Source organism: Lynx rufus, unplaced genomic scaffold, assembly GCF_022079265.1.
Source record: "Lynx rufus isolate CCGP_SWC_20201006 ecotype Redwood Valley unplaced genomic scaffold, mLynRuf1.p SCAF_14, whole genome shotgun sequence".
NCBI classification, from domain to species: domain Eukaryota; kingdom Metazoa; phylum Chordata; class Mammalia; order Carnivora; family Felidae; genus Lynx; species Lynx rufus.
Window position 1 is genome coordinate 35,530,642 of NW_025814828.1, and position 26,502 is coordinate 35,557,143.

General features: G+C 45.2%; 2 protein-coding genes across 3 annotated transcripts; one reads left to right on the forward strand and one right to left on the reverse strand.

Annotated features, from left to right (window-relative positions):
• The first annotated feature begins 325 nt into the window (after positions 1-325).
• On the forward strand, positions 326-1,150 carry MPC1L (mitochondrial pyruvate carrier 1 like). The gene has a single exon (XM_047076395.1). The coding sequence runs from the start codon at positions 623-625 to the stop codon at positions 1,046-1,048; it is 426 nt and encodes a 141-aa protein (XP_046932351.1). The 5' UTR covers positions 326-622; the 3' UTR covers positions 1,049-1,150.
• A 1,494-nt stretch (positions 1,151-2,644) lies between these two features.
• CUNHXorf38 (chromosome unknown CXorf38 homolog) lies at positions 2,645-24,134 on the reverse strand. 2 transcript variants are annotated; one of them, XM_047076088.1, is made up of 7 exons: positions 23,911-24,134; positions 23,607-23,741; positions 17,527-17,646; positions 15,494-15,643; positions 14,793-14,972; positions 7,680-7,842; positions 2,645-3,185 (listed from the first exon to the last, which is right to left on the reverse strand). In XM_047076088.1, the coding sequence occupies exons 1-6, from the start codon at positions 24,124-24,126 to the stop codon at positions 7,681-7,683; spliced, it is 963 nt and encodes a 320-aa protein (XP_046932044.1). In that variant the 5' UTR covers positions 24,127-24,134; the 3' UTR covers positions 2,645-3,185; position 7,680. The 2 variants fall into 2 exon arrangements, with proteins under 2 accessions (XP_046932044.1, XP_046932043.1); XM_047076087.1 differs by lacking the exon at positions 2,645-3,185 and adding an exon at positions 5,872-7,230.
• Positions 24,135-26,502: the final 2,368 nt, after the last annotated feature.

Below are 26,502 nucleotides of genomic sequence, written 5' to 3' on the forward strand. Positions count from 1 at the left end.
ATGTCACAGCATCTGCAATGCTCAGGCAAACTGTATAAGGACTAAAATTGTGTACTTGGTTGAAGGATTCTGTATCGACATCTAGTCAACACTGTCCACACACTGGGCAGAACAAGCCAAGTTTTCCCCTGGATAGTTGAAGAGAAGCACACAGCTGGACGGACACTCACCTCCCTGCGTGCCACGTGGAGCCCTGAGAGTTCTACGATGGCCACACCCCAATGGCGAGTGAAGACGAGGCTGCGGTCTCACCTTTGTTAGAGGAACGAACACACACACACACACACACACACACACACACACACACACACACACGAGCACGCACACTCTGCATCCTTTCTGGCAGCGCTGCTTACGGATGATGGCGAGGCTACGCCTTCCATCTCCAAACGCAACGAAAGCTCGTTAAGTGCTTGTCAGATACACTTTACGGCCGTCACGTGAAGGCGGAAGGGCGTGGCCACACCTCCTGCACTTAAAGGCAAGTGCGACAGAGGCATGCGCTGTGTGGAGCACTTTATGGCAGCCACGCGAAGGCGCGAGGACAGCGGCCGATGCTGCGTGGGGCCACGTCTTTGGAGGCTGGCTGTTATTCCGTTGGTGCTCCCACCGCTCGGCGATCATGGCGACGGTGGCAGCGCTGTGGCGGAGAGCGAGGGACTACATGAAGACCAAGGAGTTCAGGGAATACCTGACCAGCGTGCACTTCTGGGGTCCTGTGGCCAACTGGGGCCTGCCGCTGGCCGCCTTTAAGGATATGAGGGCACCGCCCGACATCATCAGTGGCCGCATGACGACGGCGCTCATCTTCTACTCGATGGCCTTCATGCGTTTCGCCTATCGCGTACAGCCTCGAAACTTGCTGCTGTTGGCGTGCCACACCACCAACGTCATGGCGCAGAGTGTGCAGGCGGGCCGCTTCGTAATCCACCACTACGGCGGCACCGCCACCACCACCGCTGCCACCACCACCACCAACGACCCCACCATGGTTCCCACCAGCGACCGTGTGTGTGCTAGCGACTTTGAGGATGACAACTCCTGCTAGGCAGCCCCCAGCTCCAACCCGTCCTCCAAACCTGGCTGAGCGGGCCCGATTGAGTTTTTGCAGCTTGCAAGCACTGAACTGTTACTCTTCCTGAAGAAAAGGCCAGTGAAAAGTTTGGTTTTGACTCAAATAAAACAGTTCGAATCTGATTTAAACCTGCAGTTTGGTTAATAAAAAAAATAGAAAGTAGCAAAGAACGGAAGCTGCAGAGTGTTTATTTCGTGCTCTGAAAATACAGTGTTGTTTAGGGGAGGGTAGATTGGCTGGTCTTTCTCTTCACGGGACCTGCACACACCTCGAGGGGTAGTTTTTACAGGGGAGGAAGACTGAATGAAAGCTCTCTTGGGATGTTCTGTTACTTGTTTTGGGGTGTCCAGGCCAAGTAACGGTGCCTAATAGCATTCATGATTTTTAAAACTTGGTACAGGCATTAATCTCTTACAGCAAAAATAACTCGGGGGCTATGTCTACCAAGGGAAATACTTCAAAGTGGGTTTAAATGAGTTCAGTGAAACCCAGTTTGGACTTTTAAAAGGGGTACTTATTAAGAGAACCTAGAATCTCTTGGTGGCTGGAGAGCAATGACAGACTCTACCATAGAAACAAGATAAACAACTCTGAGGTCTGTTGCTGTCAACCCTGGATTTTAGGTAACTAGAGAATAAGAACGACAAAATCCTAACCCTTTCCTCTTTTCTTCATGCCTAGAAATGGGGGGGGGGGGAATGGCAGCTGGTAAAACTGGTAAGCCTATTGCCCTGTATTAAATGCTAGCTAGGGGTGGGGGTGGGGGTCAGTGGTCAACAGTATTAGCCTCGTGTTCCCCTAGGAATCCCATGGGTACTAAGAACTTGTCAAACCAGGTTGCATGAAGTGGGGAGAGAAGGGTGGGGATGTGGATGTGAGGCCACTACCTCTGCAGCAGAGGCTACCCTCTAGGATTTGACCCTGAATCTCTGGCCTCTGGAGGATGCAGGAAGTTCCAGAGTGGTCTGCTGGGTAAAGACTACTTAAACCTTACTTTGGTTAAAAATTTCAAATGTAAAGAAATTGACGACAAATCACTGAAAGGTTCTGAAGACATCAGGTCTTGGACAAGACAGGCACAACATTAGTGGAACTCTGGAAGATTCCCCTTTATCTTCTTTTTTAAAAATCTTTTTTTTTTTTTTAATTTTAGAGAGTGCAAGCTGGGGAGAGGGGCAGAGGGAGAGAGTCTTTTTTTTTTTTTTTTCAACGTTTATTTATTTTTGGGACAGAGAGAGACAGAGCATGAACGGGGGAGGGGCAGACAGAGAGGGAGACACAGAATCGGAAGCAGGCTCCAGGCTCTGAGCCATCAGCCCAGAGCCCGACGCGGGGCTCGAACTCCCGGACCGCGAGATCCTGACCTGGCTGAAGTCGGACACTTAACCGACTGCGCCACCCAGGCGCCCCGCGACACAGGTTTCGAACCCACGAACCGTGAGATCACGACCTGGGCTGAAGTCAGACGCTTAACCGACTGCGCCACCCAGGTGCCCCGAGGGAGAGAGTCTTAAGCAGGCTCTACGCTCAGCACGGAGCCCGACACAGGGCTCAATCCCATGACCCCGGGATCACGACTTGAGCTGAGATCAAAGAGTCTGATGCTCAACTGACTGAGGCACCCAGGCGCCCCCACCCCACTTTTATCTTCTGTGGCATCTAAGCAGTAGTCCTTTTTGTAGGCAGTTTCTGCATTTCACACTCTGCATTCAGGGGGAGAACAAACTCTGGAAAACTATTGTGTATCAGTAACAAATCACCCAAAACTTAGCTTAAAACAACAAATACTACCTCACGATTTCTGAGGGTCAGGAATCTGGGAGTGGCTTAGCTGCGTGTTTCCGGCTCAGGATCTCTCAGTTGTCGGCTGGGGCTGCAGTCTCTGGACTTGCCTTGGGCTGGCAGATCCATTTCCAAGCTCACTCACGCAGTTGTTTGCAGGTTTCATTCAGTTCCTTGGCATGGGGGCCACAGGGCTGCTCATGACAGGGCTTCCCTCCACGTATTCCAAGAGAGAGAAAGCCCAAGATAGCCATGGTCTTTTGTAGCGTAATCTGGGAAGTGACACACAATCACTTCAGCTGTGTCCTGTTGGCCCATTTCTGGTACACTGTGGGAGGAAAATACAAGGGTGGGAATACCAGGAGGCAGGGATCTTTGGGGACCATCTTGGAGGCTAGCTACCACATATGGTTCTGAAATAAAAATCCTCACGCCTTTCTGAAAGTCAGTGGAAGGTAATAAAGCATGTCAGGTCAGCACCCACCTTCCCCCAAAGATGTCACAAAATGCTCAGTTTACAGTTCTGTGGTTGTAACTAACATGCACATATCAGAGAGCATGGGTTTGAGAATCAGGAAGGAAGTCTCTGGAAGATAGTATTTTAGATAGTTCAGACTATAATGTAATAATAGAAACCAGTTCTGAAAGTTTTGAAGTGGGTCATAACCTTCTTTCAAGATTTTTATTAAAACTTTAAAGGAATTTTCCCTTTCACTAATGTCTGAGTAGGAATTAATATAATTTTAGATCTGTCTTACAACATGTATTTTGTAATTTGAGTATATTCCAATAAAAGGCAGGTAGGTTTCTAATTAACCTGGTAAGAGAAAAGTAGGTAATAATCCTTACTGATAATTTCCTATCACTTTACAACGTTTATAATTTAGAGGGCAAAATGATTAGAGAAAAAAATCCAAAAGATTGCAACGCCTCCTACTCTAAGGCAATGCTCCACTTACAGGATCTAATTTGCAGTATGCCCACCCAACACGTAACCCTTTGTTGCCTAAGATATTCATGTTTCAAGCCATATAAGTGATTAACACTTTAATAGAAATGAGCATTTCAGGGCGCCTGGGTGGCTCAGTTTGTTGAGTGTCCAATTCTTGATCTCAGCTCAGATCTTGATCTCAGGGTTGTGAGTTCAAACCCCACATTGAGCTCCAGGCTGGGCATGAAGCCTACTTAAAAAAAAATAAAAAATAAATTTTTAAACCTTAGGGTAACAATCATTTCATAATCTTCCCCAAACTCTCAAACAATCCTTTCTGGTCCTGGCAATTTAACCTGTCTACAGATCTCTTCCACTACTTATGAAGCCATTAACATTTTCTGAATCGGCAGAGCTATTTTTCCAGAAGTTTTTGTTACGGACACACTTTGGTTATTTCCCAGAATTCGTGTTTTATACTGAGTTTAATAAGTAATGTCTTTCCCCTTAGGTCCTCTGAGCTCCCTGGCAAAAAACGGGCTAAAATCCAAAGAACTACCTCACCTTTGCAACCATAATGCTGAAACGATTTCTCTCCTCTGATTCTTTCCACATATTGTGTCCCAGGGAGAGGCTGAGAGAGTAAATCATATTGCTGGATGAAAACCAGCATCTCGGGATGAAACAGCCCTGTGTGGAAAGGAGACCACTTCCTGGGCTTCTCTGGACCCTGATGCCTCACAAGTGCCCCTGGAGGTGAAGCTGACCCCCACAAAAATGGAGGCTACAACATATTCCGGGAAATGTAACACATAAGTCATGGCAGTTTGAATTTATATTGTTTGTGCCTCTTTATTGTCTTGAAATGAAAAACTGTACTTAAAAACTTTCAAAATACCAGGAGTCCATGTTTGTTGCAAAAATTTCATGCAGGGGTATGCGAAGAGCAGGAAAGCCAGATTTCTAACTACCCCACTCAACCCCAGTTCCTTTCACAGAGCTAACACTGCAAAAGAGCTTGGGAAAAGCACACAACTTTCAAGACCTTTTGTTGAAAGATACAAATAGTTTAACAGCATGCCACGCATTGTTAAACATTCTGCTTTTCTATTTAGTAGGTGTTCGAGAGCATTCCACGTTACTGCATTGCAGCATTAGTTTATACTTCTTAGCAACTGCATAATGCTCTGTAGCATGGATGTGCTGGGATTTAACCCGTCATCTCGATGGCTGGCTGCCAACGCTGCTGTGAGCGCCCTTTTGTGCACATCCTGTGCCGCGCGCACAGATCCGTAGAGAGGCCCACAGGTTGATGTCCCTGTACACGCTACACTTGCTTTAAAGCTCTCTCTGGGCATGTCTTCCTTTCTTCAATTTCAGTGTAATTAAACGTTGCCAGCATAATGTTTTTCTGAACAGTATCTTGAATTTATCAGAGTAGACAATAAATCCAGAGAGGACAGCATGTATACCATTGTCCACACCCTATGAATCCTCACATTTGCATCTATTCCAGGGCCTGACCCGTGGCTGACACGTGATAAATGTTGGAGAGAGAAGGAAAAGCTAACTAGATACAAGGGGCATGAAATGAAAGTGTTCATAACCCTAAGTTCCTAAAGTTAGAAATCAGGTCTTAAATTGGTTAGGGACTCAAAATTTAATTTGATCCCAACTCTTGTACCTTGTATCTAGAAGCTAGGAAATGTTTCAGCAAACTTCTTGGTTTGGGGATAGTTGTGAGATGAATGAAAATTCTTACTTTACTGTTGATGTCTTCTAAAGGAGCTGCATGAAATGAAGGGAGAAAGAAAATGTATGATTCAAGACCAAATAGTTAAGTTATAGGCACGTTTGTATTTATCCAGGGTTTACAGCATTACACTCATTTTAATATAAAAATATACCAAATACACCTCACCCTCTCCCCATTCTCTAGAGACCACATCCTTTTTTTTTTTTAATGTTTATTTATTTATTTTGAGACAGCATGCTCTAGCAAGGAAGGGGGGAGAGAGAATTGTAAGCAGGCTCCACACTATCAGTTGTCAGCGTGGGGCCCAGTGTGGGGCTCCAACCCACGAACCACAAGATCATGACCTGAGTCAAAATCAAGAGTCGGACACTTAACTGACTGAGCCACCCAGGTGCCCCTACAGGGTCACATCCTTGATGGGCAGCTCAGTAAGCAAAGGAGGATGGCTTCATTTGGGGTTGGAGTGGAAGTATCTCCTCCAGGAAGCAGGGAATGAGGCAATTCTGTTCCTGAAGGTCCAGAGGTGACATGGCCCAGTTAGGCACTGCTGGCTTTGAACAGGAGCAGAGGTAGGGAAGGGTGAGGCTGATCCCCCGGACCACTGCATATGACTGGACAGTGGTTTTGCAGTTTAGGAAACAGACAGGATAAAGTCAGAAGTAGATGACTTTTGGGGATAGAGGAAGTACAAATGAATCTGTCAATCTGCTGAAAGAAAAATGATGCCTTTGAATCTAAAAGAATGTTGGTATTTCACCCTTAAATCTCATAACAAGGGACCAGGTTGGTTTAGTTAATGGTCTAACATTCATGTGTATGAATAAGCGATCTGTGGATCCTTTGGTCAACAAATATTCATGGAGCACATGAGGGCTAGGCCCTGTGCACTCAGGATATTAATGAGCGGAAAGAGGGGATTGCCACAGGAGTTGACTTTTCCCAGGAGTACCATAAACAGGTCAGTAACTGCGAAGCTATCCCCGACATTCCCGTTTGTGAGACTGGCATGGGCCTTCTGCCTGCTTTGGTCAATCAAGTCACTGTGTTCTCTGGTCCCCACTGACCAGCCTGGGCCCACCTCCTTGCCCTAGTGCCCGGGGCTACCAGAAATAGGTAGCAACAGTTCTGTACTAAATTGGAAATGGCTAGAAAATGGGCAATCTCTTTTCTTGCCTTCTTTCAAAAAGGAAGGATTTACATCACAGCCTGCCCCTTGGGCACCCCTCGTAAGCGAGACTTTTTTTAGGAAGGGGGTAGGGATAGGGCTTGTGTGCCAGCTGGCAGAGAACTCTTTGTGACCCTTCGCCCAGGGCTGGCCAAATAGCCTTTACTGTGTTAAGCAGCTTAAGTTTAGGATCAGAAAAGAATAGCAAAAACCTTCCTGCAAAACCAATAAACCAAAACAAACAAAAGAAAAAAAAAAAAAACCCTGGGTGACAGCAAGTTTTGGCACAACAGTATCTAACATTTTTTGGTGGGTTATAGATAACACAACACCAAGCTTACGAATATTAAAAAAAATATTCCCAAAGAGTCAAAGGAAAGTCCAAGAAAAGACAACAAAAATTCCTTTTTGTTTGGGTGGTTGCACTCTGTTAAGTTTTTCCTTTTGCACAGAAAAGAAGGGCTGAGATTGAAGCCATGCCGACCTTCACATAACATGCCTGGGTTTTGTCAAAGGGCAGCCTAAAACAAGAGAAAATGTTTAATTTTCTTTATTTGAAAGGAAAAATGTAAAACACCAAAGACAGTTATTTTAACAAGTTTTTCTTATGGAAATTAACAAGTTGCTAGTAATGCCACAGGGAAGAGCTAGGGATCCCTGGTGTCATTTTAGGGCTGATGTGCTTTTGGATTATGTTAGAAAGTTGATTTACTTAAGACTAGACCAATGACCTCAGGTATATTTGACTAAACACAGCTGACAGGCAGATTATGTTGAATTACTTCACAGATGTGAGAACCATCAATTAGAAAGAGCGCAGGGCTCAGTGTCCTTTCTTCCAAATAATAAGGACACAGAAAAACTTCGGGTTAGACTAAATTGTGAGTTCATTATGGCCTTACATAAGAGAACAGGCATCAGAGAGATGAGGTTATTCTATCCTTACTTAACCTCATAGGTCTAAACTCACCTCAGGCCTTCCCTTCAGGTGTCTGTGCCCCAGGTTCCTTTGAACTTGGTTTTTGATGCTGTAGATGGAGGCTGTCTAGCTTCTGTATATCTTCGGTAAGACCATTTCTAAGATCCTCATTGTTTCTCAGAAATTCTTTCACTACTTCCAGTCGATTTAAGATCTGCAAGAGGAAACCACACAATGTATGGCTTAGAAAATTTTATAGCAGGCTTATAATTCTGATGAAAAACTTACTAGCTTCAAGACTGTCTCTTGCTCATGTGTCCACCAGTAGCTGGTTCTGGGGTTACACAAAGTGGTGTCTGCTTGTCTCAAGTTTTTTTTGTTTTTTGTTTTTTGTTTTTTTTTTTTTTGCTTTTAGGGGCCAAAATCCAAAACATATAAAGAACTCGTACAACTCAGGTACAACAGGTACATGAAAAGGTGCTCAACATCACTAATCATCAGGGAAATGCAAAACAAAACCACAATGAAATCTCACCATGTGCCTGTCAGAGTGGCCATCATCAAAAAGACAAGAGGTAATAGACGCTGGTGAAGATGTGGTCAAAAGGGACCCCCTGTGCACTGCTGGTGGGAATGTAAACTGGTGTAGCCACTATGGAGAACAGTATGGAGGTTCCTCAAAAAAATTAAACAGAATTACCATGAGATCCAGCAATTCTACTTCTGGGAATATATCTGAAGGAAATGAAAACACCATGTGGAAGAGATATCTGCAGCCCCATGTTCATGAGCAGCATTATTAACAACAGCCAAGATGTGGAAACAGCCTAAGTATCCATCGATAGATGAATGGATAAAGAAGTTGTGGTACATATATATGCCATGGGATATTATTCAGCCATAAAAAAAAGGAGGAAATCCTGCATTTGTGACAATGTGGATGGACCTTCAGGGCATTATGCTAAGTGAAAGAAGTCAGAGAAAGACAAATACTGTATGATTTATACGTGGAATCTTAAGAAAAAAAAAAAAAAGCCCCAAAAAGCAAACTCAAAGACCAAGAGATCAGAATTGTAGTAACCTGAAGGGGGGATGGGGTGGGGCAGAGAGGGAATGAGAGGGAGGGGATCAAAATGTAACAAACTTTAGTTGTAAGATAAAAAAGTACTAGGGATGGAATGTACAACACGATGATTACAGCGAACACTGCTGTGTGATATACAGGACATTTGTTACAAGAGTAAATCCTAAGCGTTCGCATCACCAGGAAAAGTTTTTTTCTTATTTTTTGTTTGTATCTGTATGAGCAGATGGATATTAACTAAACTTACCGTGGTAACCATTTTACAGTATATGTAGGTCAAATCATCATGCTGTATGCCTTAAGCTGCATGTCAATTACATCTCATAAAAATGGGGAAAAAATTTTTAACTCTTTTTGCTTTAAAACTTCCTGCATTTGAAAAAAAAAAAAAAAACTTCCTGCATTTGTAGGAAAGGGCTATATATCTGTCTCTATCTCTATATGTGTATGTACATACACACACACACACACACACACACACACACACGGGCACACATGTATGCACACATATATATGTATACTGTAATACTAAAACAAAATGATGCCCTTTCATTTGGAATTTATAGCTGCACATTTATTACTATTGAATATGTGTATATTAAATACTTATAAAATATATGTATGTTTAATAGTAATAAATGTACATGTACAGAATTCAAAATGAACACAGGGGAACAAGGTAAAAAGTCAGTCTTCTTCCCCACCCTGTCCCCAGTCACCCAGCTCCTATCTTCAGAGGAGACCACAACAAAGTTTCTTGTGTTTCTTCCAGAGACTTACATGTGAGCACACATATATACATGTATACATACACATTTAAAAGTTTTTTCACAATAACTATGACACATACACATTTTAAAAAACACAAATGGCAGCATACTAGATGCTGTCCCTCAACCGAGTTTTTTTTCTGTGGCAGATTAGAAAGAGTGGCCTCATTATTTTTTTTAATGACTATATAGTATTTGAGTTATGGATGCTTCACATTTTAACATGTTATTTCAAGTCTTCTGTTAGGAGCAATAATGCTGGAGTAACTAACCTGGTACACGTGTCATTTTGCACAAGTGACAGGCTATTTGTAGGATCTGTTTTTAGAAGTGGAACGTGGTGTTAATTTTGAGTTTTCTCTTTTACTGTTAATAGATTTTGCCCAAACTACCATGTATAGAGGTTACTGTGCTGATTTAAACTCCCACCAATAATGCATACTTCCCAACGCTTAAACTAATACAAGTACTCTCAGAATAGTACAATGGAAGTGTTTTCACTGGGCTTATCCTCAGGATCCCCTAACCAGTCACTTTGCTTAAATGAGAGCCACTCATATTTGGGGGGCATGGTGAATTTTTTTAATGGGGGACCCTGAACTCCAAGCTAAGTCAAGATGACTTAAATCTGATGAAGAAAAGCAATGGAGTACCTTACTCCTAGCAGAGTAGTGGTTCTTAAACTTTACAGAGAATTCATAATTGATTCTGATGCAGTAGATGTGGGGCGTAAGCTAAGCACGCACTCAGGTTATTGTGATGTAGGCACATGAAACAGCCAGATGCTGGATGATGGCGGGATGGGAGGGAGGGAGAAGACTGGCTGTGGCTTGTGGCTAGGACGAACAGGGATCCGGGAGGGCCAGCGAGGAGCTAAAGACTGCCAGAGATCTCCAGACAGGTTAGTTAAGTAGAGGGGAACAGGCTGTTTATTACACAGCTGGAAGCAAGTCTACTGCTCCTCAAAGTTACCTGGGCTTTAAATAATAAATCTGGAAACCATAAAAATGTGAAAGATCACACTGACGACATTACCCTCAGCACACGTTGGTAACTGTGGATACTGCACTGTTAGCGCTTATGCCTGTGCTTGGTACTGGGTTCCCATCAGATGCCCGTGACACCGCTGGCTGGGTCTGCGAACTGCACACACTCCAAGATGGAGTGGGGGCCTTCCTCCCCCTCTCCAGAGACCTTCTCATTGGATGACTTGGACACTGTGATCCTTTTGCTGTGACCTCTTGATCCTCTGTGCCCTTGAGATGTGCTTAAGAGGGGTGATTATTTTAGTTTGGTGGGGTGGTGGGGGCGGTGCAGAGACACAGTCAAAAAATTTTTTAAATTAAGAATAGGGAAGACTTCTGTACGTTTATATGTAAAGGGAGAAGAGGAAATAGAGATGGAAAAACTGAAAGTATTAGAAAAATCACGGAATGTAGTCAGACAGACTTGGATTTTGAAGCCCAGCTTTACCACTTAACCAGCTGTGTAAGTTTGGGTAAGACACTTGACCTCTCTGAGCTCACTTCCACATATGCCAATGAAAGATGAGGCTACCAACACCACCTAGGATTCTTGTGAGCACTAGAAATAATCTACTCTGGGGCGCCTGGGTGGCTCAGTTGGTTAAGCATCCAACAGCAGCTCAGGTCATGATCTCGAGGTTCATGGGTTCAAGCCCTGCGTCAGGCTCTGTGCTGACAGCTCAGAGCCTGGAGCTTGCTTCGGATTCTGTGTCTCCCCCTCTCTCTGCCCCTTCCCTGCTCATGCTCTGTGTCTCTCAAAAATAAACAAGCATTAAATACAATTTTTTTTAATAAAAAAAGAAATAATCTACTCCAAGAACTTAGCATTGTGTCTGGTACATTCATTCCACAAATACTTATCAAGAGCCAGTCTACTATGTGCCATGTGCTGCTCTAGGCAAAACATGCTTAGCATCCCCATTCTTCTGCTTAATCCCAAACCCTTGGACTTGTCTTTGACGTCTCTACATGCCCCCATGTGCGCACCTTCTCACCATACCATGTCTACACTTCTGTCCTGGTCTGAACCCAGTAAGTGCAGGAGCCTCCTTGTGTGTCTCCCTGCTCCTGTCCCACAGCGGCCATCGCAGGAGTAAGAGCCTACGTCCTTCTGATGGCTCACGGGCCAATATGACCTGCTTTCTTCACCTTACTTTCTCTTACCTCCTCACACGCTTTTCTTTCTCTATCCGCACCCCAGCCATCCTGCTCACATTGCTGTCCCCCCTGCCTGAAGGCTCTCCCTGCACATGTGCACATGGCTAATCCTCACCTTTTCCAGGGGGCCAACCTGACCACCCGGTTGCAACCTGATACTCGTCCCCACTCTGCTACTCCTCGTCCCCCATTCTGTGCTTGACACAGTACTTCTTCTAAAGCTGAGAAGCGCCGTTTGCTTACTACATTGACTCTTTACTGTCTCCCCCTACGGGGATCTTTGTTTTGGTCACTGATGTACACCAAACTTCTAGAACTGTGTCTGGCACATAGTAGGTACATGCTCCGTAAGTATTTTCTGGAATATAATAAATGAAGGGTCATTTCAATCCTTTTTCTGACTGAGTCAGGTACATCTGTCACTGCCCCTTTTGCTTATGTCTCCCCAGGGGTCTCTGTGGAGATGGTCCCTTCACCAGGGTTTAAGATATCAGGAATGGTTTTAAAGAATGCACAAATTCCTTACATGTTTTTTAGCCACTTACTGCGCTTGACATGCTTTAGCTGAATTAAAAAAAATTTTTTTTTAACATTTATTCATTTTTGAGAGAGGGAGGGAGAGGGGCAGAGACAGGGACACAGAGGATCTGAAGCAGGCTCCGTGCTGTGAGCATAGAGCCTGATGTGGGGCTCAAACCCATGAACCGCGAGATCATGACCTCAGCTGAAATTAACAGTCAGCCGCAGCTGATGACATTTTCAATTCACTGCCATTTGGCTTAGCAAATCTTCAGACTTTGGAGGCTCACCCTAAAGAATGTGGATAATCATGTATGGTGTGGAACTTTCAAAAGAGATCAGTTCCACGCATCATGGAAAGCCAACCTTCAAATTCTTTCAGATAATGTGCCAATCAATCCTAACTTACATTTTGATCAATTGAAATATCAAGAGAAATGCCATGGTCTACTGAACAGAAAGCAGGAAAAATGCAAATTTATCAATTCTATATAGAGGCTTTGGGATGCAGAGGACAGGCCACCCAACCCCAGTTTCCTCTCTGTAAAGCAGAGGTAATGAGGGTTCAGAATTGACAGCTGCCAGCACCTCAGCGATATGAGATCTGCAGTGCCGCATGTGGAAAGGCACAGGACCAGAGGAGGGAGACCCCTGCACTAACCCTCACACTCTTCTGTTCCTGCCTGCTCCTTGGGGTTGCTGCCTGGCATGTAAAGCAGGGGATATGGTGACCGCCAGGTTCCCTTCCAGCTTCTAAATTACACAGACTCCTGGCTTGAGTGTGCTCCTGTACAGATGCATTTTGCTGTGTGTTACACAGACAGAAAAAAAAAAAGAACCACAGGTCCCTCAAGAGAGAAGACAGAGCTAGTGACCACTCAAGGGGCTTGAGTCTGACCCCTCCTCTCCAACCCCATTGTTGTCTTGTTCTGTTCTACACTGCTTCTAACAAAAGCAGCAGAAAGAAAATTGGGGCCGGTTCTAATAGTATTTTATTTTATTTTTTTTATGTTTATTTATTTTGAGAGAGAGAGAGAGAGAGAGAAAGAGAGAGAGAGAGAGAGGGCAAGCACACAAGGGGGGAGGAACAGAGAGAGATGATGGAGAGAGAGAATCCCAAGGAGGCTCCAAACTGTCAGTGCAGAGCCCAACACAGGGCTCGATCCCACGAACCTTGAGATCATGACCTGAACCGAAATTGAGAGTTGGATGCTGAACCAACTGAGCCACCCAGATGCCCCTGGTTCTAATGGTATTTTAAAATAAAGTAAGGTAAAACACCCGGGTTTAGAAAACACAAGACTTAACTGTCCTCTTCATCATTGTAAACACCTATGCTGTGCTGGGGTGGGAGCATCCAGAAACCAGTGGTACCTGGTCCCGCTGCTAAATTAGGAGCTCACCAGGCTGAATGAATCATCTAGGTCAAGGTCAGAATGATTAACATATGCATATGGACCAGTAAGGAGCACGTCTTAATGAATGAAATACTTTATAGTAAATAAACACTCTGTGTTTAAAGAGGGAACCAGCAAAACTACTTTGCTTGGATAAGGTACAATGGAGAGGAAAAATGATTTGTCCAAGATTTCCTGGTGATGTAAAATTCCAATCCAGCAAGTACTGGAATACATCTTAATTTTACCAGAACACTGCTTTTTTATACCTTGCATGTAACAAAGGGGATTCATTTCTCCTGTATTCCCTATCAGGACTTACGGCCATCATTAGCCTGCAGGGGCCTAAGCTGGAAACCTTGTTGATCCTTTGACCCCCTCCTTCCCCACCTCCTTCCAGCCCCATGCCACACTCCAAGTAATATAAGCATCCACTAAGAGCCATCAGCTCTACCCAAGCAATGCCTCCAGAATGCAGCCCCTCCACCGCACCTCTAGTTTCTGTCCTTTCTCCAACCTCGCATGGCTGTGACACCATCCTGCAAGTCTCCAACCTCCAACTACCATGAGTTAACTTTCTAAAAGCCATACTGGATCCATTTGATTAACTCTTTCTGGCCTAAAAACACCCATTGGCTCCCTACTGCTTTTTAGGAATAAGGTCCAAGCCCCTTGGAACAGCACAACAAACCTTTCAAAATACGGCTTCAAGCTACCTGACTGCCCTCGCATCTGACCACATCTTCTATGCTGGCCTTACCACTGCTCAGGCCCAAGTTATTCTTCTATACCTCTGCAAGTGCTGTTCCTCCTGCCAAGAACACCCTTCCACTCATGCCAGTTTGCCAAACTCTTACGTGATCCTCCTAGTCCTGGCTCAACAGCATCTTCTCAGCAAAGTCTTTTTTTGCAGTCCCCTCTCGACCTGCAGAGAATCCCCAGAGCCTTTTGTTCAGAAACCTGTTGGAGCCCTTACCGTGTTGTGCCACTCTGTGCACACATTAGGCACTCAGATGTCTGCTGATTGAGGGAAAATATTTGTTTAAAGGTAGTGTTAGTCTGTGTCAAAAGAACATGCATTTCTGGAAATGATCGGACTTATAAATCAGAAACATAACTGGCAATATGTTGAAACAAGCTACTCTTCCTCCCTGGTGCCTTTCTTTGGTCTACTCGAACAGAGAATAGAATACTTTTTTTTTTTTTTTTACCTCTTCAGGCAACACGTCTTGTTCTTGTGTTTGAAGATAGATCTCTTGAAGTTTCTCCTTTAGTAATTCCATTTCTATTTCATTTACTTGGCTCTCACTCAGGTAAACTCCTGTTTCATATTCACATCCATCTAGCTGATCTTCTGCAGGGATGTGAACAGCCCAGTCAGATGTCAACAGCTGTTTGAATCATCGAACAAATATATGAATAATGGAATGGAAAAGATGTTTCACTGGATTGCTCAAAGAATTTATAACTAAACCTCTTTGACTGTATCCATTTTAGTAATATCTTGTGACCACAGAAAAGCTTCTTAAGCCCAGCACAATTCTGCATTTCATATCAACATTTTTCCCCCTGCTTACATTCTAAAATTTCATTTAAATCCAACAAACTTCAAATTCTAAATGAGTGACTGGAGTTGCTTTTTTCCCTTAGTTTTTTTTTTTTTTTTTTTAAATGTTCATTTATTTATTTTGAGAGAGAGAGAGAGAGAGACTGTGCATGCACGGGGGAGGGGCAGAGACAATCCCAAGCAGGCTCCACGCTATAGCATGGAGCCTGACGTGGGGTTCGATGCCACCAACCTCAAGATCATGACCTGAGTGGAAATCAAGAGTCAGACACTTAAACCAACTTAGCCACCCAGGAGCCCCTCTCCTTAGTTCTTTATGCCAGAACCGTTAAATCTGATTTTTACCTGTTCTATTCTGGTGTAGGCTGCCACAATCTCTGGAATATTCTTGAATTCATTCAGAAAATTTTGGATCTTCATCTGAAAATCTCGAAGCCACAGAGAAGATACTTTCATCTCTGAAGAATGCATGATCTCATTACGACATCTAATCACCTACAGAAAGGCAAAAAAAGATAGAAGGTTTCAAAGTCAAATGACGGGGTAAATGGAAATTCTGGACTTCCCAAGAAAAACTGCAGAGAGGCTTTGTTAATTACAAAATCCACAAGGCTTCAGGGGGATGTTTGACTGCCTGCTACTTGGAGTAACGAGTGAGAAATAAAAACAGGCCTACAACTATTGTCGGCTCTTGAAATCTTGTGACTGGCTGGTTATCTCTTACACAACCTCCCAAATCTCTAAACTTAAAACCACCTGCCAGGGGTGCCTGGGTGGCTCAGTCACTTGAGCAGCCGACTTGGGCTCAGGTTGTGATCTTGTGGTTTGTGAGTTCAAGCCCCACATTTGGCTCATTGCTGTCAGCGCAGAGCCCACTTCGGATCCTGTCTCCCTCTCTCTCTGCCCTTCTCCTGCTCTCGCTCTCTCTCAAAAACAAACAAACAAATAACTAAAAAAAAAAAAAAAAAAAAAAAGAGACCACTCTTATCAAAAACAAACAAACAAACAAACAAACAAACAAAACCACCTGCCAAAGAGCAAGAGAATTGGTTACTGGCTCTACGTATACCCAAAGGCTGAAGCAGACAATGAAAAACTCTTTTAAATATTGTTGGAGCTCCAGGAAGGTGGGCGAAGGGGGTGTTTTGATGTGGCAAGTCTGATGAAAACAAAATCAGCTTTTGCCTATATTGTATAACAAATGCTTCTGTCTCATTGTGTATTAGTATACAATTCACATAAAGTCTTCCATGTTCTTAGCTAAAAGATATGAAGAGGTCAACTTTGTACTGTGACAGTTTTTGTCTGCTGATATTATGAAAGATTCTCAGTTCTTCCAGCTGCTAGCATGCCAGCAAAATACACGTGCATTTTCTCTATATGCTATATATAATCCAGGTACGTTGTATACTCTTTTCGACAACCCTCAGACTAATCAATGTGCGAGAGCTGTTCTCTGGTGAAACAGAGAAAGTCTAAATCCCCCAGAGGAAATCTGACAAGCATAGTGATCTATTCGGAGACTGCTTGTCTGTTAGGGTTAGCCAAAGAGATTCAGAAGGGCAGGATTCAAATGCTGGCACATGACCGACAGAGTGATGCACTCCTCTCTGTTTTATTTTTTATTTTTTAAACGTTTTATTTTTTTAAGTAATCTTTACACCCAACGTGTGGCTCGAATCTACAACCTCGAGATCAAGAGTCACATGCTCCACCGAGTGAGCCGGCCAGGCGCCCCTATTTTTTTTTTAATATGGAAAATTACCTGACTTCTGTTTATGGCAGACCAGGGGAGAGAAATTGGTGGCTCATCTATTTTAGCAGTGAACAGAAGATCAAGGTGTTGGGAAACTTCAGTGAGGGAGAACTCAGGGGCCAGTCTCCTACCTGCATTCTCATAGGGGTTCTTGGACACACAGAAGGTGCATGCGACGTGGGCCCCACTAGCCCACTTAGTGTTGCCAACCTTGAGCCAAAGTCTAACTTTCCCTGCACGACACTGTTCTGGGGAGAGACCGTCTGCTACGTGGGTGTGCGCACGGCTGCTTGAGCACCGCAGGGTGTCTTTCTCAGCTGCCCTTCACAGCACCGACCCGACTGACTCTCACTGGATGATTTTATTTTTATTATGATTTTTAAATGTTTATTTATTTTTGAGTGAGAGAGAGGGAGAAAGAATGAGTGGGGAAGGGGCAGAGAGAGGGGGCAGATAGAGCATCTGAAGCAGGCTCCAGGATCTGACCTGTCAGCATCTGAGCATGATGTGGGGCTCAAACCCACAAACTGTGAGATCATGACCTGAGCCGAAGTTGGACGCTTAACCAACTGAGCCACCCAGGGGCCCCTCACTGGATGGTTTTACATGTGACAGCTCTTACCTCTGTGACTTTCTTTCGATCAATCATGAAGTGATCACAGGAGTTGATGAGGCTTAAAAGGGCAACGGCATCACATTCCTCAGGGCCTGTTTTGTCTGCCAGTCCTCGGGGCATGAAGGCCTAGAGTAGGGGAGGCACAAGGGACACCTGAGTCTCCTCCAACCCTAGGAACCGGTGGGCAAATGTTACTTGCCTGTTTCCAAATGCTGATTGGAATGTTCTTACTGTGGTTTCAAGGTAGAGCCTTGTGAGTCCAAAACACAGGTTGGGAAAGAGTGTCAGAGCTAAGGCTTGGCCAAGTGTGATAACCGAAGGGTTGCTCTATCTATCCCTCTGCTATCAGAAATACTTCAACACTTGGCATAACTGTCCTTTCCTAATGGTGGACAAGCAGGAAGCATAGGTAGAAACCAGTCCTTTTCTCCCCCCTCTTTTCCTTCCTGAGGTTTCAGTGGCTGAATTGTTAAAGAAGACTTAAAATTTAAAAGTGATAGTTACTCCCAAGTGAGCCTGGGCTTTGGAGTGTGATAGAGCCAGGTTCACATCCCACCTCAGCCACCTGCCAACTTGGGTGACCCTGGGCGAGTTACTTACCCTCAGAGTCCTCATTGGTAAGTAGGGGATAACTGTCCTCATCTACTTCGAAGGATGTTGTGAGAATTACATGAGTTAATGCAGATGAAGGACGGTGTCCGGCACACGGTAAACCAACAGGCCATAAATGTTGGCAATTACCGTGCTGATAGTGCAACGTGAGCATGACCTACCTAGGAGTTGCAGATGGGATCCTAGGGTTTGAGATACTAGATATATCAGAAGGGCCTCGTTCTAGTGTGATCTTGCCTTCTGTAGGATTTTGTGGCACAGACCCCCAAAATGGTGTCACAGCAAGGCTTGGGCATATTTCTCTCCTGCAACAGTTCCAAATTTACATCTGAATGCAATAATTTTACCAAGCTCAGCAGCTCAAGAGTACATTCCTGCCAAGGAACTAGAAACGATGACATAAGCAAAATTACTTGCAATAAGAACTCTAAATAAAGAGACCTATTTTCCTGAAAACAGACACATTTCAGTAGGCAGGCAACCACATTTCCTATAGTGCTGCTCGTAACGGTATTACAGAAAGGGCTTGTGGTCGGTGCCAACACACCCCAAGGAGAGTCATGGCTATGTTCCTGATGGTGGTGGAATCCTCCACTGGAGCCTCACACAATTAAGAACTTTGGGGGACGCCTAGCTGGCTCAGTCGGTTAAGCATCGGACTTTGGCTCAGGTCACGATCTCACAGTTTGTGAGTTCGAGCCCCGTGTGCTATGTTGAGAGCTCAGAGCCTGGAGCCTGCTTCAGATTCTGTTTCTCTCCCCCCCCCCCCCCCCCCCCCCGCCTTCTCTCTGCCCCTCCGCTCATGCTCGCTCTCTCTCAAAAATGAATAAACATTAAAAAAAAAAAGATACAGTAGCCAGTACCACTGTCTTTTCATGTCTTAACAGCCACTGACTTGCTGATCCTCTGAAAGTCTATAGTGGATGCAACAATGTTTACAAAGAAGTTAACTTATCACAGCCAAAGCAGGGCAGTAAAACTGGAAAAAAAACCACCACCATCATCAACAAAAAACACTTCAGCTCCCGCTGGGAGGATAATCCCAAAGTTAAGAAGGGATCTTAGGTGCCTCAAAACCAGGCACAGTTTTTCTTTTCTATTACAAGGAATGTCCCATCTGGCATTTTCTTGTCAGTATAAAACTGTCTTTCCCACGTTAACGTTTTATTCTAGGACTTATTCCCTTTCTTCAGAACTAGAAGCCGACAGCGAGGCTTTGCTGCCTCCTTGCCACTGAAAGGAGTTTCTTAAAATGGTGTTGCATGCCACCGTGTTCCAGATGTCAAAGGCACGTGGTGGGAAACACCTGTTACTTGCCTCTCACTATCCTCTACTGCGTGTTCAGTGAGTAGGGGGAGATGAAGTTGGAGAAACAAACAGGGGCCAGATTGTGCTGGGCTTTACTGGCCCTGGAAAGGGGTTTGGAGTTTATTCGAAGGATATCAGGAAGCCACGTGAGGGTTTTAGGCAAGGGAAGAAAATGAGCCAATTTACCCCTGAACACCACACATCCTGCAGTGTGGAGAACGGACCAGAGGTGACCACAAATGACCAGAGCAGCAGAGGTGACTGGGATGGAGGCTGCAGCCAGAGGCCAGGCAGGAGAGGTGAGAGTTGTGACGTGGAGATGGAGAGAAGCATCCAAAACTATTGTGCAGGTATAAACAGGGGGGTGGAGAGGGAGAGATGAATCGAGGGTGATTGTAGGTAGTTGCTGCTGGAGTGTGGCCGTGGGTTTGGTGGCGGGGGTGGGGGGTGGTGGTGGTAGAGATGAAGAGTCCTGCTCGAGGAGTAAATACAAAGTCCCCAGGAGGGAATAAGGAGAGGGGTCGAGCACACACTTGCATATGGGAAGGGCCAGGGGTACGAAATGGGGAGCCATTAGCATAAGGGTAGTCTTTAATGGTGAACTCCGTGGCCGGGGCGATATCACCAGAAGAGAAGAGGGGGACAGAAGAGGCCTGAGAAATGTCCACCGAGGACCAGGAGGAGGCCGAGGAGGAGGAAGAGCCAGAGAGAGAGGAGGAAACCTGTGGGGGAGAATGATGTCACAGAGCCACAACTATTTCAAGAGTGGCCAGGAGAGCCAAATATCTGAGAGGTAAGAAAGATGAGGCTGGAGAACTGGAGGTCAAGTGTGCCGACAAAATAGATGCAGTGTGCTGGGGGGGGCAGAAGCCACGGTGGAATGGGTTGAGGAGTGACCGGGAGCTGAGGGAAAGACAACAGGCATAAAACCCTTTCTGAGACGCTCTGCTGGGCATGCACATGGGAGGCAGGCAGAGAGATGGGGAGAGTGCTAGAGGGAATGGCTCAAGGGAAGCATTTCTTTCTTTTAAAATTTTATTTTCCAAATATCTATTCAAGCTTTTTTTTTTAAACGGCTTTATTGAGATATAATCCACATACCATACAGTTCACCAGTTCAAAGCATACAGTTCTTTCCAACAATGTGAATGGATCTTGAGGGCCTTATGCTGAGTGAAATAAGTCAGAGAAAGACAAATATTGTGTGATCCCACTTCTACATGGAATCTAAACCAAACCAAAGCATAAACCCAAGCTCAGCGATCCAGAGAACAGATCGGTGGTTTTCAGAGGTGGGGGGTGGGAACGGGCAATATAGGTGAAGGGGGTCGAAGGGAACTGACTTCTAGTTATAAAATACATAGGTCCTGGGGATGTATTGTACTGCACGGTGCCTGTAGTTAATAATACTGTGTTGTATTTGAAAGTAGCTGAAACAGCAGATCTTAGAAGTTCTCATCACAAGAAAATAAACTTTTTGTAACTATGTATGGTGATGTGGCCAATCACTCAATACTCCTATCAAACCCTTCTGTTGCACATCTAAAACTGATACAATGTCATATGTCAGTTACACCGCGATACAAAAAATGTACAGTCCAGTGGTTTTTGGTATATTCACACGGTTGCGCAACCATCACCAGTTCGTTTTAGAACATTTTCATCACCCCAAAGAGAAGCCCTCTACCTCCATTCACTATCACTTCCCTCTTACCCCCAGGCCCTGGCAACCACTAACCTTTTATCTCTACATATCTGCCCATTCTGGACGTTTCATGTAATATATGCCTGGCTTCTTTCACTTGGCATAATGTTCTCAAGGTTCAACCAACTTCATTCCTTTTATGGCTAAATAACACCTCATTATATGGACAGGCCACATTTTGCTTATCCATTCATCAGCTGATGGACATTTGTGTTGTTTCCACATTTCGGCTATCGTGAATAGTGCTGCTAGGAACACTCACACACAAATGTGTGTGGTTTTTGTGTGGACGTATATTTCTAAATTCATTCAGTATAAACCTAGAAGTGGAATTGCTAGGTCATGTGGTAACCCTATGTTTAATCTTTTCTTTCTTTTTCAAAAAAAAATTAAATAAACTGAGGCAACGTTAAAGCTATTTGTATGGTGATGGGACTAAGCTGACAGGGAGAAAGAGTGGATACTTGAAGACTGAAAGTCTGTGGGTAGGTGGGAGGGAACGTGGTCTGACACGCAAGTGGAGAGCCAAGGCGGTGAGAGATGCCCTTCCAACTCTAGCAGAAGGAAGACGGTGCACATGGAGATAGGCTGGTAGGTCTGGCAAAAAGATGCAGAAGCATGTATCTGAGGGCATGCATCAACTCCAGGAAAAAAGTCAGCAGCTGGGAGTGAGGGTGGAGGAGTGGAAGCTTACAGAAGGAAAGGCAGCAACAGCTGTCTCCAGAAACAGGAGCCCTATACACAGGCGAGGCCAGAGCAATGGGACTCGTGATCAAGAACTAAAAGTGATACCAGTCAGCTAACCTTGGGGTGCCTGGGTGGCTCAATGGGTTAAGCGTCTGACTTCTGATTTCTGTTCAGGTCATGATCTCATGGTTTGTGAGTCTGAGCCCTCTGCCCTTCTCACACACTCTTTCTCTCAAACTAAATAAACTCAAAAAAAAAAAAAAAAAAAAAAAGAAAAAAAAAAAAAAAGCCCGGGTGGCTCAGTTGGTTAAGGGTCTGACTTCCACTCAGGTCATGATCTTGCATTGACTTTGGACCCCGTGTTGAGCTCTGTGCTGACAGCTTGGAGCCTGGAGCCCACTTCGGATTCTGTGTCTCCTTCTCTCTGTCCCTCCCTCGTTCACACTCTTTCTCTCGGTTTCTCAAGGAAGGACGGAAGGAAGGACGGAAGGAAGGAAGGAAGGAAGGAAAGGAAGGAAGGAAGGAAGGAAGGAAGGAAGGAAGGAAGGAAAGGAAGGAAGGAAGGAAGGAAGGAAGGAAGGAAGGAAAGAAAGGAAGGAAAGAAAGGAAAGAAAGAAAGAAAGAAAGAAAGAAAGGAAAGAAAGGAAAGAAAGAAAGAAAGAAAGAAAGAAAAGAAAGAAAAAAGAAAAGAAAAGAAAAGAAAAGAAAAGAAAAGAAAAGAAAAGAAAAGAAAAGAAACCAGTCAGCTCCCTCAAGAGATTCTTCCCCTGAGCACAAACAGATTAGAGTGTTATCAGGGTTGGGGGTGGGTCATGCAAGTTCAGAGAGGAGAAAAGAGGAGGGTGTGGCTGGGAAGAGAATATAAATACTCTGGTAGGACTGGAAGGTCTTTTGATGACAGCAACAGAAAGGGGCATGAACAGGTGGCAAGGGCTTCAAGAGGATGCCAAGGGTATGAAAGCAGCAACAAAGACCAAACAGGTAAGGGACAGTCACAGTCAAGGGTAGAATTTTGGGTTTCTTTCTTTTCTGGGTAAAAGTTGGCAAGTCTATGGTGGCAACAACAACAACAAAAAAAAATGGGGAAGAGGGTGTAGATGTGGTGGGTTTATGGGTCCACGATAGCCACCAGCCTGGTGGCCACTGATCAAGTCCAACTTCCTCATTTTTGAGGTTAGGGTACAGAGGCTGGGCTACTGTCACACAGCAGCAGCTGAAATGGGACTCTGATCCCTGCTTTCCCGGCACCAAGCCTGTGCCTGGCTGCTAATTAGCATGCAGATTGACTGCAAAAGTTAATTTGTGTTAGGAAGTGACTTTGCCCCTCCCCACTCCCTACAGGGCTTCTAGCAAACATCAAAAAGTTCTTAAAAATTCCCCAATTGTCTCAGCTAGTAAGTCATAGTGCAAAGATCTGAAAACAGGCCTAATAGTCTTCTATCTGGCTGCACACTTCACCGCGACCTCCTCAAAGTTTTACTCCTTAGCTGGGCCTGTGCTCATGATGCTCACTCTACATCTGGTGTCGGCATCTCTTGTCGAAATTTTCCTTATAGCGGGTAGCAAACTCAACTGCCTTGTTAGCAGAAAGGTAAAAGAAAGCTTCTACTTCCCTAACCTAGGTTAGATCCAGTACAACAGCCCTGAACCTCGTAAACACTAGACCCTATATCAAACACCCTTTCCTCTCTCCCGCATCTGTTTATGAGGCTCTGGGCTTCAAGTGACCAGTTACCTGGTGGGTCACCTCCTATCCTCCCGAGCAGGTGCTTACCTTGGCCACCTCCCAGGCGTCGACGGGCCACCGGCCCGGTCGGCAGTTTCCCCAGTGGACGTCTCCATTCCTGTTGGTGTGGTGTTTCAAAATCTCCTGTTTCCACTCTGCGCATACCTGACACTGAGGCTGAAACTACAGGGAGCGGCGGTGAGAAGGGGTCCCGGGCGGAGGGGTGCTGTTTTGGGCAGTGAACGAGGAGTGTCGCGGTCGGCCCCGCCCCAGGGAGGGCTCGGGACACCGCGCTCGGGGACCAGGACAGGGGATAGGGTGCGGTGGTCAAGGTCCCCGGCCCTGGCCTCACCTGACGAGCGCGCGGGCTGCACCGAGAGCTGCTGCAGCAGGTGGCGCGGGGGCCCAGGTTGGGGGCGGCGGCGAGCAGGCCGCGGTGGAAGGCGACCACCTCGCGGGCGACGAAACCCTGCAGACAGCCGCGCAGCAGCAGCAGGCAGTGGCCCGCCTTCACCCAGTTCTTGTACTCGGCGCAGTTGAGGCGCGCTGCCAGCTCAGACAGCACCATGTCCCGCTCGAGCCCAGGAGGCAGCGGGGCGAGGGGCGGGGCAGGCGGCAGTGCGCAGGCGCGGAAGCCTGGGAAGACGCCGTCACCGGCGGCTGCGCAGTGGGCGGCGGCTGCGCAGTGGGCGGCGGCTGCGCAGTGGGCGGCGGCTGCGCAGTGGGCGGCGGCTGCGCAGTGGGCGGCGGCTGCGCAGTGGGCGGCGGCTGCGCAGTCGGCCTGGCCCCGCCTGGAGGCAGGCCCCAAGAGCACGGCGAAGGGAGGGGGTTGAGCTCCTCGCGCAGCCTCCTTGATCCCTGGGCGGAGCCTTCTGGCTTAACCGGTACGTGCACCACCCCAGCGTTAGGGGACCGCAGACGCCTAATTCCTTTATCAAGTGCTTGCCCAGAGAGCCTGTACCTGAAACTCTTCCGCCCTCTAGTCTATTTCCCCAAACTGAAACCCTGCCAGTCCCCGATTCGACTCCCCCTCCTGGTGTCCGTGCCTCTTTTATTGTAGAGATGTGTAAGGTGCTCAAGGTACACTTCTTGAATTACAGATGTTCCTTGCATTATACAATTCTATGAAGTTTATTTAGTTCCTAAGCCCACACATTGGCTGTGGCAAATAAAGGCATTAGTGCGGTGTGGCCGCCGGCTGCCTGTACCACGCATCTACCATGCTCCTGCAGTGTGCCAAGGTGACACAAAGTTCAAAAACATCCGCCACTGGGCCATCTAGCAGAGGCAAACAGGGACGACGCATGCCCTGGATCCTGGAGGGCTGTACTGCCCTGAGCTCGGTAAGAGCTTCTTCCACTATGGTCCTGAAGCATCCAGCTTAGATGATGATTATTTAGTATTCTCGGTTATAATTAGCGCTTCTTACATAAGGCAGTCTTAGTTAAGCTCCGAATAAGCGTAATGAGGGTCAGAAGGTAATGGACTGTCAACCCTATGTGACAAGAGGTCCTTTCAGTTTTAGTTGCTTTTTAGTGAGCTTCTTGAGCTTGGAAAAGTGTTAAAATTGTGTGGAGTCAAAGGCTCTGGCGGAAGAGCCTACACAAAACTTTCCCCTGACTTCATGGTTAAAAGCAAAGTGGCACAGTGTGTAGGAATGCTAGCTCTGGACTCAAACTGCCCCCTTTTAGCTGTTTGATCTTAAGCAAACTTAATTTTATCTCAGCAAATTTGAAACTTCATTTCTCTGGGCCTCAGTTTACTCGTCTGTAAAAGGAGGATATTAATACATATCCTACTGAGTTGATGGGAGGATTAAACACACACTGAAATACTTAGGCCAGTGCCTGACAATAGTAGCTCTCAGTGAATATTAGCTCTTATTTTATATTGATCTAAATGTGCCTTTCCATCAATGTCATATTCCTGGGCAAGGTATTTGAATAAATCACTTGGTCACTTGGAAGTGGAGGCGACTTAAAGAAGATTGTGAGATATGATGTCCTGGGGTTGTGCAGCACAATGCTGTCTGGCCTCTTATTTTCTCTTAATAACCTCGATACTAAATCCATCCAAAGTAAACTTCAAATCACTCCCTTAGACATACTGTCCACTCCCATCAAACGAAATGAAAGAGAAAATTCCACAAGAAATAGTGAAACACACATGAACATTTTCCCTTTCCCTTAAGTTTCTGGTAAGTTCTTAAAATTTTCTGTATACTGATTTTAGATCAAGAACACCTGGCAGAGGGGCACACCTGGGTGGCTCAGTTGGTTAAGTGTCTGACTTTGACTCAGGTCATGATTTCACAGTTCATGAGTTTGAGCCTAACATCGGGCTCTCTGCTTGTCAGCGTGGAGCCCACTTTGGATCCTCTGTCTCCCTCTCTGCCCCTCCCTGGTTCATGCTCTCTCCCAAAAATAAACATTAAAAAAAAAAGAACACTTGGATAATAAATATTAAAGTAAAATATAACAGGTAGTACTTGGAGGGGAAAAATAATGAAAGAAAGGAACTTTTTATATAGAAACTAGATTCCAAATTATAGCAAAATTATACTTCTTGAAGTTATCAAATTAATCATGGTCCAAAGAATGACTAACAGACTGTTAGTATCCTGTGGCTGAACGAGTTACTGTATTAACTGCAACACCGTTATTAGTGGTATTTACATTCATTATCATGTATATTTTAGTTTCTGCTTGCAGTAGCTGAGGGTAAACTTTCAAACATTAAGGTTCAGCCCCTGTTACTAATAACTTGATATGTTCTGTTGAATTTTTCGCTTTCTTCCTAATTCTGAAAGTATTTCTGTACATTCCAAAACATCATTTCCACAAATGAAAAAAAGAAGGTGGCAAATCAGGACCAATTTCTTCTTTTGAGATCAAGCTAATACTAAACCAGACTATTATCCAAAATATCCCCGTGAAAATTAACT